Genomic DNA, 15,719 nt, shown 5'->3' with positions numbered 1-15,719 from the left:
TATAATTCATCATAGTAACAGTTTAGACAAGAAAAGCCATAAAACTAGCTCAGTAGATGAAGAAAAGGATTTGACAAAAGCTAGTATCTATTTACGGCAAAATCCCTCTCAGTAGCTAGAAATAGAAACTTTTTTATCTTGATGAAGCTCATTTATGAGAAACCTGCAAATATTTTTAATAATAGTGAAAGACAGTCCTTTTCTTCAAAGATCAGGGACAAGCAAGGATGTCAGGCATCACCACTTTTTTATTAAACATTAGTGATCTCAACCAGTGCTATATGGCAAGAAAAAGAAATAAGCAGGCAAATTGGAAAGGAAGAAACAAAGCTGTCTTTTGGTGTGTATGACTGATTGTCTGTTTAGAAAATCCTAAGTACTCTACCAAAAACAAGGTGCCAGAATCAAGGGGTCAGATCACTTAGCAGTGTTACATGATACAAGGCAAACATGCAAAAGTCAGTTGTAGAGGCTCCCTGGTGGCTCAGTGGTGAAGAATCTGCCTGCCAGTGCAGGAGACGTGGGTTCGAGCTCTGACCTGGGAGGATCCCACATGCTGCAGAGTAACAAAGCCCCAGTGCCCCACTGCTGAGCTCACACGCCCCAGAGCCTGTGTGCTGAAACTGCAGAGTAGCCCCACTCGCCAACTAGAGAAAAGTCCATGCAGCAGCAAGCCCAGCACAGCCAAAAATAAATAACTAAATAAAATTATTTTAAAAATCAGTTACATTTCTTAGTACCAGCAACACACAATTGGAAATATAAATTTAAAAATGATTATGTAAGAGCAAAAAAGATGGAATATTAGTGGGAAAGTAGATAAAAGATACAGAAAACTACAAAACATCACTGGGAAAAATTAAAGTAGTAGAGAGATATACTGTGTTTATGAATAAGCTGATTAAGTATTGTTAGGGTATCACTTGTCCCCAGCTTATAGAATCAGTGCAATACAGTTATAGTTTTGGCTGGCATTTTCATAGGAGTTGACAGATTATAAAATTTATATGGAAAATCAAGGGATATGGAATAGCCATAGCAGTTTTAAAAACAAAGGCAGTGTTAGAGGAATGATCAGGCTAGTGATCAAGACACTACGTTATTGGTGAAAAGATAGTCATATTGATCATTAGAAGAGAATAGAGTGTGCAGAAATATAACATACACATAGGGGCAATTGGTTTTAATCAAAGTTGCCAAAAAAAAATTCAGTGAACAAAGGAAAATCTTTTGAACTAATGATGTCATAGGAAGAAAAATACTTTTCAGCCTCTATAAGACATTATATATGAAAAAAAATGTAATGAACTGTAGACCTAAAACAAAGAACTGAGACTATAAAAATTCATGGATGAAACAGAAAATTTTAGGGTTCTGAATTAAGAAAAGATTTTTTAAGTACCGCAACAAACTGGCACAAATTAAACAAGGAAATTTTAATAAATCGGACTTCATCAAAATGAAAAGTTTGTTTTTGAAAAATTCATGCAAATTAAAAAGGCACACCACAGTTTGGGAGAATATAATAACAAAACACGTGTCACAAAAAGGAATTGTATGTAAAATATATACAGAATTTGTACAGCTCAGTAGTAAGACAAATAACGTATCTCAACAGATTGTAACACCAAAGAAGATAAACAGATTCAAAATAACTATATTAAAAGATGCTCGATGTTAGTGGTATAAATTAGGACTAATGAAAATTTTTTTTTTAATTTTTTTTTTTAAAACATGAATTTAATTTTTTATTTTTTTTCATTTATTTTTATTAGTTGGAGGCTAATTACTTTACAATATTGTAGTGGGTTTTGTCATACATTGACATGAATCAGCCATGGAGTTACATATATTCCCCATCCTGATCCCCCCTCCTACCCCCCTCTCCACCCGATTCCTCTGGGTCTTCCCAGTGCACCAGGCCCGAGCACTTGTCTCATGCATCCAACCTGGGCTGGTGATCTGTTTTAACTAGAGATGCCACTAGAAGAACTAAAGTTAAAAAATATAGCCCATATCCAAGTGTGAATGTGAACCTAGAATGTGGACCTAGAACTCTCATTCCACTGCCACTGAATATGTAGAATATTACTACATGTAAAACTGCTATGGCTATTCCATATCCCTTGATTTTCCATATATTCACTGGCATATGTAGTGCCTTTGGAAAACTGTTTGTTTCTTAAAAATGTATATTATACAGCCTCACCAATTCCTTGCGGTTCTTGACTCAAGAGGAATGAGAGCACATGTCCACACAAAGCCACATCCAGTAATATCTGCAGCAGCTGGAACAGGTTAATACATAAATAAGTTGTGTCCTGCCCACACAATGGGATCCCACTCAGCAATAAAATGGAATGGATTGTACATACGAGTGAAGGTCAAAATAATTATGCCTATTGCAGGAAAGCAGACTAAAATGAGTACATGGAGTGTAATTTTGATGTATATAAATCTCTGGAAAATACAGGAGTAACCATGGTTGCTTGGGAATGATTAGGGAGGGGAGTGAGGGATGAAGAAGGTTTTGGGGGTGATGTGCAAGTACTGATTGTGGTGATACAGTCATGGATGTATATACATATGTGAAGCTTGTAAAATTGTACACTAATATACAGTATATTGTACGTCAGTTATATCTTGGTAAATCTGTTAAAAAAAAAATCAGGTTTGAATAGTTTCTATATGTAGTGGTATTTTCATAATTTAGGGGCATGTAGTGGCTAGTCTTAACAGCATTCACTAATTTTGTCTTTTGAAATTTCAAGATTTTTCTAGCCACAGGAATTGGCCAAGAGAATGTTTTGAATTGGCCAAGAATGTTTTATTAATGTATTTAACTTTCAACATTTTCTTCTTAGCAGAATTTCACTTAATTTTCAAAAGTCATTTTTTTTTCATCCTTGTTACTTGGCAAGGAATGTCTCAAGCTTTTTTGCCATAGGTGTAGTGATAAATGAAGAGATTGAGCACAAGAAATTAAGGGTATTTCTGAAAATTACTTTGTGGATTAAAATCGTTAGTATTAACAGTCTTGAAACCCTTGTTGTGAAATAGTAAGTACCACAGAAAAATCATGAATCAGTTTTTTATCTTGTTTAAAACTTTTGCATTTATTCTTTATCATAGATGATAGAATTTATTATGCTAAATAAAATCCATGTTTTTAAAAATGTTTTCTACAACTTAGCATTTTTATGTTAGGCTTTATGTACTTTCTGATTGCTGTAGTGGATTCGTAGTTTTTAAATCAGATAAATATTTGGAATCAGTTTTGTTTCCTTACATCTATTTCTTAAGACTCCTTTTTTGATGCATTTTGAGAGCAGCTGTTTCTATATTAATTGATTATACTGGGCATCAACTGTACACACATACACATGCCTACAAAACTGCAAACTTGAAACTTTTTTCTAATATTTAAATGGTATATATAAGCTTTATTAAAATTTTTATTTCAAGAGCTAGCCATAGTAACAACTAGTTGTCTGATTTGTTATCAAGTTTCACTAAGATAGGTGAATTACAATCTTATAAAACATTTTCTTCTTATTTTAAAATGAATTATTTATATTTGATTGTTTTTGTTCCATCTGGAGTATTTGGTTTAATCAACCAGAAAGAATTGAATGCATGTTTTGCTTAGCAAAAAGTTGTGAAAGACATACAGATGTTCTTGTCTTTGAGAAACTTAGCAGTTTATCAAAAAATAAAAGCGAACTTGCAAAAGGAACCCTGGAAGGATGATACATTCTTATTTGAAACGGCACCCCACTCCAGTACTCTTGCCTGGAAAATCCCATGGACGGAGGAGCCTGGTAGGCTGCGGTCCATGGGGTTGCTAAGAGTCGGACACGACTGAGTGACTTCACTTTTCACTTTCATGCCTTGGAGAAGGAAATGGCAACCCACTCCAGTGTTCTTGCCAGGAGAATCCCAGGGACGGGGGAGCCTGGTGGGCTGCCGTCTATGGGGTCGCACCGAGTCGGACAGGACTGAAGCGACTTAGCAGCAGCAGTCTGATAATTAAGATTATCACATAACACTTTCAGTTAGTGATTCATTCCTAAGTGAAAAACATTAATTTCAGTTGATGTGGAGTTTGACGAGATTATTGACTTGGAGGGGCCTGGGAAGACTTCATGGTGGAGGAGGGATTTTTTGCTTAAATGGGTTTATTGAGGGTCAAGTACTTAAATAGTGCCTGGTACGTGATTAAACACTCATTGAATGTTGGCTCTTGTTACTGCTGTTCTCAGCAGCAGCTGGGCTTTGCTGAATGGGAAGGATTATAATAAACAGACATAAATGAGGATATTCTTGGCTGGGTAATGACATGATTTGCTGTGAATATATGGCATTTATGCTGAAATTGTGAGCTTAAGCTGGATGCTCTGCTGTTTGTATGCTTGACTCCTTTCTGTCTCCTCGCTGAAACCAACGCTCTTCTTTTTTTATAATAGGATGCCGGACTCATTCTTAAGCTATATTAGTTAAATTTCTGGTTAATTTTTAAATGAGTATCCCTTTACCAGTAAAAAATTTAATTTCATTTAAGAATTTTTCTTTCTTTTTCTCAATAGGAGCATCGGAATTTGCCTTTTATGCGTGAGCTTCGATATCTTTTTGCACTTCTTGTTGGTACTAAAAGGAAATATGTTGATCCATCAAGAGCAGTTGAGATTCTTAAAGATGCTTTCAAATCAAATGACTCCCAGCAGGTAGCTTTTGTGCTTACTTGTTTATTAACTATTTTTATTTTATTTTATTTTTTCTTCCTAAGCAGTGTTTTTAAAAGATAAATGAGAATAACATTTCTATTATCAAAACAATTCTTATTTTTATAAGAATAAGCTGGAGCCATTTAAAATATGATTATTTGGAAGATTTACTTTTAAATTAAAAAACAGTAATCTTGATAGTATATGATAAATCAAGCTGTAATTTTAATTAAAATTACTAAATGAAAGTAACAGGTAAAATGAAAAATGTTCACAGGTGTGTAATTAAAAATCTTCACCAAGGTGTGATAACCCAATGTCAGTATAGTATACATGCTTTTGATATGCCTGTTTTTGCTGGCAGAAATTCCTCACTCAGAAACCTTTTGTTTCTGAGTGATATTAACTTTGTCACTGTTTCTTTTATTTCCCAATCTTTATGTAGTGCTGTTTGGTTACTTTTTATCAATTTCTTAGAAAGAATATTGGAAATTTTCCTGTAAAAGTAGAAAATGTCTGCAAACATACCAACATTTTCACATATAATTTGAGAAGTTAGAGAAATTAAAGAACGAAAGCAGAAGAGAAGCAAAGAAAGTAGCAGAGGATAAAGCAGCAATGTTGAATAAGATGACAGTGATGTAATGGGCAGAAAATAAAGAGGATACTTGAAATTTTAAAAATTCTGCTACATTTGCAGTGTAGTTGTTGTAGTACTTGCATATATATCTGTTATCTGGGTGTGTGGAGAGGGTCTTTGGCAGAGAGTTCTGAAGGATGTCTGATTTTTGCCACTGCCTTCCCTGTGTTATTTAAAAAATGTTTTAAATGGCAAAGATAAATGAACAAAAAAGGTGGTCATATCAGAATTTGCTTACGTTTGTTGTTGTTTTCAATTTTTACCCCCTACCCCCCTGCCGACATTTTCTTCTGAAGAGCATTGGATAACTATGAAACCTTTTTCTTTCTTGTCAGATATAGCCTTGTAGGGTAAGTAACATTATAGAAAAATATGGCAAGTCGTTTTAAGGCATTATATTAGTTAGGACAGCCGTAACAAATGAACACAAACCAAGTGATTTCAAAGCAACAGAGGATGATTCTCCCATAGTTCTAGAAGCCACAAGTTCAAAATAAAGGTGTTGGCCGTGTGAGCTGTACTCTCTCCAGTGGCCCTCAAAAACAGGCCTTCCTTGCCTCCACCATCTGGTGATTCCTGGTGTTCCTTGGCTTATGGTTCCAATCTCTTTGTGTTGATATGACCTTGCCCCCTGTATGTCTGTGTGCCTGCTCCTTCCCTCTATCCCCCACCTCTTATAAGAGTGCCCATCACTGGAGTCAGGGCCTGTCTTAATCCAGAATGGTCTCCTCTTAAGATCCATACTTTCTTTACATCTGTAAAGACTCTTATTCCAAATACAGTCACATTCGGAGGTTCCAAGTGGACATATATTTTGACAGGCCTCAATTTAACCCACTACAGGTGGTATGGATGTTTATAACTAGCTTTTTGTGTTAAGTTTCATTGTCTTCATATGGCTTTGGAGCAATTTATTTATGCTTCCTAGACCTTAGTTTCAACATTTTAAAAGGTAAATATCTTGTCCTAGATGCTCTTCAAAAAAACTTCTAGCTGTGGAAATGTGTAACAGTAAGTTTGTTCTATACTTAGGGCTATTTGATGAAAGCAAGTTGCTTACACTTACTTATCTGTCTTTGGTCAGTCACAGTAAGAATTGCTTTATCCTCCCACCCAACCCTGCTCTTCATGCAGGTTCTATACAAACCTGTTTGCTGTACTCCAGGTCAGATTGTTGAAAGAAGTGTATGGTAGTTGATGAGTACAACTGCCACTGCTTTATTCCTGTTCATCTTTGTCAGGGGAGCTAGAACTGAAGAAAGGGATTGTGGAAGGTGAAGATTATGCTGGTTCTGATTGGAGACTCAGTTTGAACTTCAGAGGTGGTAGACCTTGATAATCAGGGAGTCAGTGATTGATTGGACTCAACCTATCCAAGTTAACAGATATCTTAGTAAAATTAGATATGGCTTAAAAAGTGGTGCGTAACAGTTGAATTGAGAAAATGAATTGTTTAAAAGCTCATATTCCTTCTAAGAGAGAAGCCAGTAATAAGTCTTTGTATAAGGAAGAACTCTGGTAATGTGGGTCCTTTGTTTTATAAAGATTCATTAGAGAACTCTGGGGGGAGATGATAACTCTTTTAAAAAATCTCATTCATGGGTTTGAGTTTATATATATATCAATTTTTATACATATATATTTTTCCCTCCTAAAGTGAAACTCAGTCACATAATTATGAATATGATGCTTGTTTTTCTCAAATACTGATTTTATGCTCTGGTTAAGTTATAAATATTTCTTGCATTTGATGTGAAACATTTCATATGATACCTTTGTGAGGAGTCAGTTAATTATACATTAGAAAAGACTAGCTGTAAGTTTTATGTTGCAGTGTTTTCATTAGTAGGCTCAAGTATCAATAAGACCTTTTTTTTTTCCCCACAGCAAGATGTGAGTGAGTTTACACACAAGTTATTAGATTGGTTAGAAGATGCCTTCCAAATGAAAGCTGAAGAAGAGACGTAAGTTACTGTGAAGTTTAGTTTATGGGGTTTAGGAGATTGATAAATAACACTTTTTTTTTTTTCCTTCTCTTATGTATTCAGTGTCAACAGAGAGATAGGAATCTAAGATAAGTGTATGGCAACCCAAATGTTATCTGTATTCTTTATAAGCTTTTTGGAATTTGTGGCCACAAATGCTGAGGTTTAAAACAAAAGTGAAGCTTCAACCCTTTAGCTTTCAGTCCAGCTCTAGTGTTCCTGGCTCTTAGTTCAATCCAGACTCAAGTTACTGTTGCTAAAGACTGTGGCAGAAACTTTGGATGACGTCATAAATGGAGAAAATCATGGTTTTAATTCTGCCACGATGCCTATCATTAAGGGCCAGTTGGTTTTTTATTAGACAACTACTTATAAACTTAATGTTGGAAGAAATCTCTCTAGATTATGACACTAAATCTACAATATCTGAGGGAAAAGTTCTGTTGTGGGAAACTTAGAATGTATCATTGGAAGCTGCTTCCTTTTTGGAGTGTTTAGAAGTTTATGATGCTAACAGCTGTGGTCTGGTGCTCTTCTTTTCTGTTCATCAGAATTCTTAAGTTGCAGTTTTCTTATAAACTGTCACTTTGCTGGCCCTCAGTGCTGCGTTGAATATAAGCTATCTTTCTAATAACATATTTTCACGCCACAATGGTTGCTACCATAGCATTTTGGTATGAAATTGGTTAGATTTGTGAAACCTGCCTTCTAGGTAGTTTCTTTGTTTATGTTAGTTTCATTTGGTAAATCTCCCCATCCCGATGCTGAACTGAATCTGCCGCTGATGCTTTCTGAAACCTGAGTTCCAGCTCCAGTAAAGATCATCATCTCTATGATAAGCTGTTTTCTCAACTTTTGAATGTTCTAGGCCTTTAGCATATATTTCTTTCTGCTCCTTCCCCCCTCCCCCCACCCCGGGTGGGATAGTTCTTTAAGGTGCAGTTACATTTTTCCCCCCATTCTTTTTAAGGAGGTCTTGGCTGAATTCTTAATAGTTTAACCTGCCTCTTAACCCCCTACCTTGTACAGGACCAGTTCTGTTTGATGGCCAAATGTCTTCTTTTTCTTGTTGCTTGACTTTGTTTTCAGCCCTATCCCTCTATGCTGTCTTAATGGGTCTGTCATAGTGAGAGTTAGTGAAATATGAGTTAGAAGTATGCCCAAGTAGTTTATTATTCACACAGGCATTGCCCACCTTCACCTCTTTTGTGTTGCAGAATTCCACCAGGATTCTGCCCTGTCTGACCAACAAACAGCCTGTGTGTGAACTTGATCTACAGTTGTCCACGCTGGCTCCTCTTTAGTAAAATTCATGTTCCTTGTACTTTTCCTTAGAGTTCCAACCCCCAAAATTTATTGAGCATGTTTCCCCAGAGTGTGAATGCTATCTGTATCCCCGTCTATGGAAGCTGAATCTCTTTGGAGTTCTCTCAGTAATTCTTTGACTACTTTCCCTGAAGTCCCTAGTTCCTCCTCTGAAATCTGTCTAGACTTTCTGTAATCACCTCATGTAGTAGCCTCTGTTCAAGATAGCTCCCTGATTGCTGTCTCTCTCTAGATTGCCACTTGGCTGTTTCCTGAATCCTGGTTATTTCTGAAAGGATGATTCTTTTCTGGTTTTGGAGATCTTTCCTTATTTTACTAATGTTACTTCTAAACAATTCTTTTGGGTTCGAGTGTCAACTTTTCTGATCTAGTAACTAATGAGTTACCAGAGATCAAATTACCGACATCTGCTGGATCATTGAAAAAGCAAGAGAGTTCCAGAAAAACATCTATTTCTGCTTTATTGTCTATGCCAAAGTCTCTGACTGTGTGGATCACAATAAATTGTGGAAAATTCTTCAAGAGATGGGAATACCAGACCTCCTGACCTGCCTCCTCTGAAATCTGTATGCAGGTTAGGAAGTAACAGTTAAAACTGGACATGGAATAACAGACTGGTTCCAAATCGGGAAAGGAGTACGTCAAGGCTGTATGTTGTGTCAACGTGCTTATTTAACTTATATGCAGAGTACATCATGAGAAATGCTGGGCTGGATGAAGCGCAAGCTGGAATCAAGATTGCCAGGAGAAATGTTAATAACCTCAGATATGCAGATGACACCACCCTTATGGCAGAAAGTGAAGAAGAACTAGAGAGCCTCTTGATGAAAGTGAAAGAGGAAAGTGAAAAAGTTGGCTTAAAGCTCAACATTCAGAAAACTAAGATCATGGCATCTGGTCCCATCACTTCATGGCAAACAGATGGAGAAACAGTGGCAGACTTTATTTTTTGGGGCTCCAAAATCACTGCAGGTGGTGACTGCAGCCATGAAATAAAAAGACACTTACTCCTTGGAAGGAAAGTTAGGGCCAACCTAGACAGCATATTAAAAAGCAGAGACATTACTTTGCCAACAAAGGTCCATCTAGTCAAGGCTATGGTTTTTCCAGTGGTCATGTATGGATGTGAGAGTTGGACTGTGAAGAAAGCTGAGCGCCGAAGAATTGATGCTTTTGAACTGTGGTTTTGGAGAAGACTCTTGAGAGTCCCTTGGACTGCAAGGAGATCCAACCAGTCCATCCTGAAGGAGATCAGTCCTGGGTGTTCATTGGAAGGACTGATGCTGAAGCTGAAACTCCAATACTTTGGCCACCTGATGTGAAGAGCTGACTCATTTGAAAAGACCCTGATGCTGGGAAAGATTGAGGGCAGGAGGAGAAAGGGAGGACAGAGGATGAGATGGTTAGATGACATTACTGACTCAGTGAACATGAGTTTGAGTAACTCCGGGAGTTGGTGATGGTCAGGGAGGCCTGGCGTGCTGCAGTCCCTGGGGTTGCAAAGAGTCGGACACGACTGAGCGACTGAACTGAACAAACAAGTTTTCTCTCTCCTTTTTCTAAAACTGTTTTAAACAAATCTAGAACTTTCCTGTTTGATCTGAAATCACAAGCCTTACTTGAAGTATTTACTTCTCATTTATTTCTCAGTAGTTTTGGTTTTTCTTTACTGTTTATGGAAATAAAACTTTTTAAAGTTAAAAAGATTGGGAAGCACTGAGTACTGTATCAGTTGCTCTAAATCTTTGAACTCTTTGTGTACCAGCCTGATTCCTGAGGCTGAGGTGTCCCTGATACAAGTTGTCTTTGATGATTTCTTTTGGCCTTTGATATTTGTGTCAGTCTAGCTTTTCTTCATGCAAGTGGTGGATATATCATTTCTATTACAGAAGTCTCAGGTGTTTTAAATTGTTCTTCACTTGTGTTCCTTGCACTTGTGTTGATGGCAACAGTCTGGGTCCCTGAGATTCAAAGCTTAAATGCACTGTAACGAGTAAGAGCTCTGAGAGGTTGCAAAGAAGGACAGGGTAAAGGATTTCTGGGTAATTTGTCAGCCTGACTCCTTAGGGAGGGTCAGTGCATACCACAGGTCAGTGGAGAGAAGACCAAAATTTAGATACAAAGAATTGAAAAGATCCTTGGAAAGAGAATTCAGAGTTAGTACAGCTCTCTTACAGTTTCTTCTGTCAAAGACATCAACCTGGTATTTCATTGCTCTTTCTGTGGAGTATGTGTGTGAAAATAAAGAGAGAAACCAGGAATGTTGTTTTTCTGTTGGGTTAGTGATAAAGTTCTGTAAGATGTCATGGAAAAACCCGAACGAACTTTTTGACCAACCCAGTACACGGCATGAAAATGGAGGTACTAATCTTCATGTCTAAAGATTCATGGACTTTTACATCAAGAGAGACAGCCTTTGTATTTTTCCTCTCCCCCATATCAGATGACAGAGGCTTCATCTCATCCCAGCCTTCTGGGATCACCACATCAGTGAAAAGTATATTGACTCGCAAAGTTACAGCCCAGAAATGACACACATTACCTCCACTCACATTCTGTTGTGCAAAGCAAAAAGAAAAAAAAACCCAGAAAATAAAAAGTATTGAAATGTGAAAAAAATTGAAACTTTCTTGCACTGTTGATGGAAATGTAAAATGGTGCAGCTGCTGTGGAAAACATTATGATGGTTCCTTAAAAAAATTAATAGTAGAATTATCATTTGATAGAGGGAATCCTTTCACAGTGTATACATACATCAAATCATTATGTTGTACACTTCAGATATCTTACAGTTGTTTGTCAATTGCATTTATAAAGACGGAACAGCAAAAATTAACCACATGATGATCCAGCAATTCCACTGCTGAATTTAAATCCAAAAGCATTTATGGCAGAGTCTCAAAGAGATGCTGCACACTCATGTTCATGGCAGCATTCTTCACAATAGACAAATGTTGGAAGTGACTGATTATGTCCATGGATGAATGGAAATACAGATGTGGTATGCATATACAATGGAATATCCTTACCAAATAAGGAAACTCTGATGCCTGCTACAACATGGATGAACTTGAAAACATGATGCTGAGTGAAATACACCAGTCACAAAAAGACAATCACTGTATTTCACTTATACGATGTGTTTAGAGTTGTCACTTACAGAGAAATGGAAGGTTAGAATGGCGTTTACCAGGGCCTGATGGGAGGGAGGAACTTGGAGTTGTTCAGTGGGTTTCTCAAGCTGAAATTAGTTCTAGAGGTTGGTTCCACAACAGTTGGGAATGTACTTAACACTGCAGAACTGAACACTTAAAGATGGTTAAGATGGTAAACTTTATATTGTGTGTATTTTATCACAATTCAGATTTTTTTTTTCAAATTTAAATAGAAAGTAGATGGGAAAGTGCTTCTTACTATGTATCTGAAAGTAGAGGGCTGGAAATCTTTTTGTACAACACTAATGACCACCATACTACCTCAGAGTTGTTGCAAGGCTTAAGTGAAGTATTTCCCTCCACTTGTTCTGTGGTTTAAATGGGGGTGCATGTAACAGTTCAAGGGACAAATAGTATCTTTCTCTCATTTTAAAAAGTAAATCAGTTTTATTAATTTAAACACAAAATTTATGAAGAATAAGTCTGTACAGTTATGGATAAAACATACTTTTATATACCAAGGCCAAGATAAACTTTGTGTTTTTAGATCACAGGGTATAAAACACTAAAGAAAAAGTTAAAAATTGTCCATTTCTACTTGCTTCAAGCAAAAAAAAAAAACAAGAAAACAAATTTATCTGTTAAAGAATTTGGAAAATTCACAGATGACTAATTTTACCAGCAACATGAAACTTTACAAAAGATTGGTGTACCTCTTTAGCTACTTGGTTCAAAACTGGTATTTTGTTATTTTACTGGTAATGGCCAGTGTGCAAGAGTGGTTTTTCGTCTTTCCCATCAAGTCCAAATAAGCATGTATTATATGACTAAAAGTCCCTACTCTAAATGATAATGGAATGATCAGGCACTTTGTGAATAAAAACAGGGTTCATATCTTCTTACAGTGAGGTCCCACACAGTTTTTAACCCTTACAACAGCTTTGTGGCTTTAATATTCTCAGTTGACACGTGAAGAAACAGAATAAATTTAAGTATCTTGGCTCAACACTGAGTAGCAGAGCCAAATACATAATAACTGCATAAACGTTACTGTCTTGGCATCTGTTATTGTTCTTTTAACCTTTTCTCTATTACAGTTTTAAAAATTAAAAATTGTAGTCACATTTATAATTTTAATGTGATTTTTAGGGATGAAGACAAGCCAAAGAACCCCATGGTAGAGTTGTTCTATGGACGATTCCTAGCTGTGGGAGTGCTTGAAGGTACAGTTGCATATTTACTTCTTTATTACAACTGACATATTATTAATTGTTAGGTCCTTTGTCACAATAGTGGCTGTATTTGTGGAATGGTTTTTAATTTGACTTCCTCTGTCTAGTAGTTTCTGTTAACATTGCTAATGCTAATCATTTATATAGAAAGCAAAGAAAAAAAGAAAAATGAAAGCAAAGAATTGAGTGCACATAAAGGAAAGTACAGAGTCTATTATCACATGCTAATTGATACTCAGCTAATGTTGATTTGATGTTCTTTCCTTGGAAAAGGTTCTGTGATACTGTGAATTGTTAAGGTGGCAGTTGGTGCCTCTTTAAAAAATAATATTAGAGTTTAATACTGGGGCTTGGTATGATGGTCACTGCTTTTGAGGGTTTCATGTCTATGCAGGTTAAAAGCTATACTTATCAATTTAGCATAGTCAGGGTTTTGCAGGGTTCCCATTTAGGGGGTGATTATAAAATTCTTTAGAATATAGTTTTCAAGGAAGAGTTGTACTCTTACCTTTAAAAAAATCAGTTAAAAGTGATAGTGTTCCTATTAGTCAAAATCCAGGCCTAAAGAGTTACTCTTTGGTTTTCTTAACAAGGGCAGGAAACTGATTCATAAAATATACGTCAAGTAATAAAATCACTTAAGTTTCAAAGCATACATTTTTGAAAAACTGTTTTTCCCAAATGGTCCTATGGGTCAACTTTTGAAAGTTCACCCAAATTACCCAAAGTATAAAATTTGGGGATTTGATTTTTCTTGAAGATCTTAAGTGATGGATTGCCATGAAGTTTTGTTTGAATATAGTTTTATAGTTTGAGATTTGGAAACAGGCAGAGACTAACTCGGGATTCAGATGTGCTACAGGCTGTACTGGGCTGTCAGTACATTTTGTTTGCCTCAAATGCTAAATATTCATTATATGAATAGTGCGATGTTTTACATAGTGAATTATATTCCTATTTAGGATGTCCATACTGTCATACTAGTTTTTATTTGAAGTAGAACACTATCTGTAGAAGTTGAGGAGCTCTAATCAGATTGTGACTGTGCACTGTTGATAATATTACACTCGTCATGAGCACTTCTACCTTAATTTCCTGGATTCTTAGAAAGGATGATTAAAATTTCTCCATCAGTGTTGAAGTCTTTGTACTTGGTTTTGGTATGTTGTTTCAATGTTGCTGTGCTATATAAATGTGATTTCAGTACATTTCCAGATGAACTATGTATTTGCTTTGTTAACAATATATTTTAGAGCACTTTCTTCTCATTTTTACGTATATCTTCCTAATGCATTTTTTTAGACTGGCGACTCTGAGGTAGGGTAGTTCTCAGTTTGTTTACTAAAGTCCTCTGTTGCATAAGTTCAGTCAGCTCTACCAGAACTCTTAGGCTGTTGATCCCTCCATTCTGTTCTCAGCCTTTTCCTTTCCTTCCTTGTCCGTTATGACCCTCCTTATACATTGCTAAAGCTCCTTTCCCCCTTCCCCTTCTGGCACCCCCTCTCTGGCTAGTCTCTGGCCCTCGTGGAATTATCCTCTTCTCTCTGCATGTACTGAGAACCTGACTGTTGTTAGGAGGAAATCACTCAAATGGGCTAATGATAGTGGGTCATGAAGCTGCAGTGACTCTAAGCTTCACTAGTCCCAGTCCGTTAACCCTCCCTGGCACTCATCTTTGTTTGTCTTCATCACTGTCTTCTTTCCCATTTTCTGCAATAGCAATTTCCAGTTTTTCTATGTTTAATATAATTTCTTTGTCTCTTCATTTTCTGAAAAAGTCCTTACCTAGGATTTCATAGATTGACATTGAAACTTATGAAACCTAACCATGGATCCTGGCTAAGGCCATGGATCTGATTTTGTGCTTATAATTTTTTTTTGTCATAGTTCTGAAAAGTGACTTCCTCAGATTTATGAGCTTTAAGCTTCCCAACCTGGATCCATTCCTACCTCCACCACATTCTTTTCTTTGTCACTCCAGGTACTAAAGGATTTATTTTGTCTAATATCAATGGCTATGTGTGCTAAGAATCTCATCTTTTCATGGTTTCTCTCAGGTCTTTTTCTGTCCTTTATCTTGCTTTTATTTCTATATCTTTAGCTTCTTCATTTCACTGTGTCGTTCTCATCAATGTTTAGACATGATCTGGTATTTCATATCTATAAAATTAAAAAAAATAAAATCCCTTCACGTTCTTTTTCAGTTAGTCTTATTCAGAAATAATCTCCTTTATTTAAAGATAGGATCTTGTTTTTCTCTGCTGTCTCTCCATTTATTTGACCTATCTCATTTTTATTTCTGGCTCCAGACTTCTTCTCAAAGGGGGCTTTTGAGGGTTATTAATTTCCTAAATGTGTTAGTCCATTGGATAGTCCGTTGGATCCCTCTCAGTTCTCATTGAATTCTTATCAACTATTAATGCTGTTGACTCCAATCCTCCTCCTCCTCTTCCTTTTACCTGCCTTTTTGTTGAAAATACTTCTCTGACTTCTAGTGCACCATATTATCTTGGCTTTCTCATGCCTCTGTTGTTACTTTTTAGGAATTATGTTTGTAGTTTCTTTCTATATCTAAATGTAAGAGAGCCTTGGGACCCAGCTTTGATCCTCTTCCTCTTGTTTGCTAATTCCTTGGACAATCTAATTTACTCCCTTGA

At 36.4% G+C, this 15,719-nt stretch overlaps 1 protein-coding gene across 5 annotated transcripts in view; it reads left to right on the top strand.

Moving 5' to 3' along the window:
• The window catches only part of USP25 (ubiquitin specific peptidase 25), a 158,862-nt gene that overhangs the window by 75,823 nt on the left and 67,320 nt on the right, over positions 1-15,719 (top strand). For all 5 annotated transcript variants that reach the window (XM_043893206.1, XM_043893204.1, XM_043893203.1 and 2 more), the window contains 3 exons: positions 4,587-4,724; positions 7,252-7,328; positions 12,980-13,053. In XM_043893206.1, coding sequence (XP_043749141.1) covers positions 4,587-4,724; positions 7,252-7,328; positions 12,980-13,053 — 289 coding nt within the window. The remainder of the gene's footprint in view (positions 1-4,586; positions 4,725-7,251; positions 7,329-12,979; positions 13,054-15,719) is intronic.

This window comes from Cervus elaphus, chromosome 31 (assembly GCF_910594005.1).
Source record: "Cervus elaphus chromosome 31, mCerEla1.1, whole genome shotgun sequence".
Lineage (NCBI taxonomy): Eukaryota > Metazoa > Chordata > Mammalia > Artiodactyla > Cervidae > Cervus > Cervus elaphus.
This window is presented reverse-complemented; position numbering and strand designations above follow the sequence as displayed.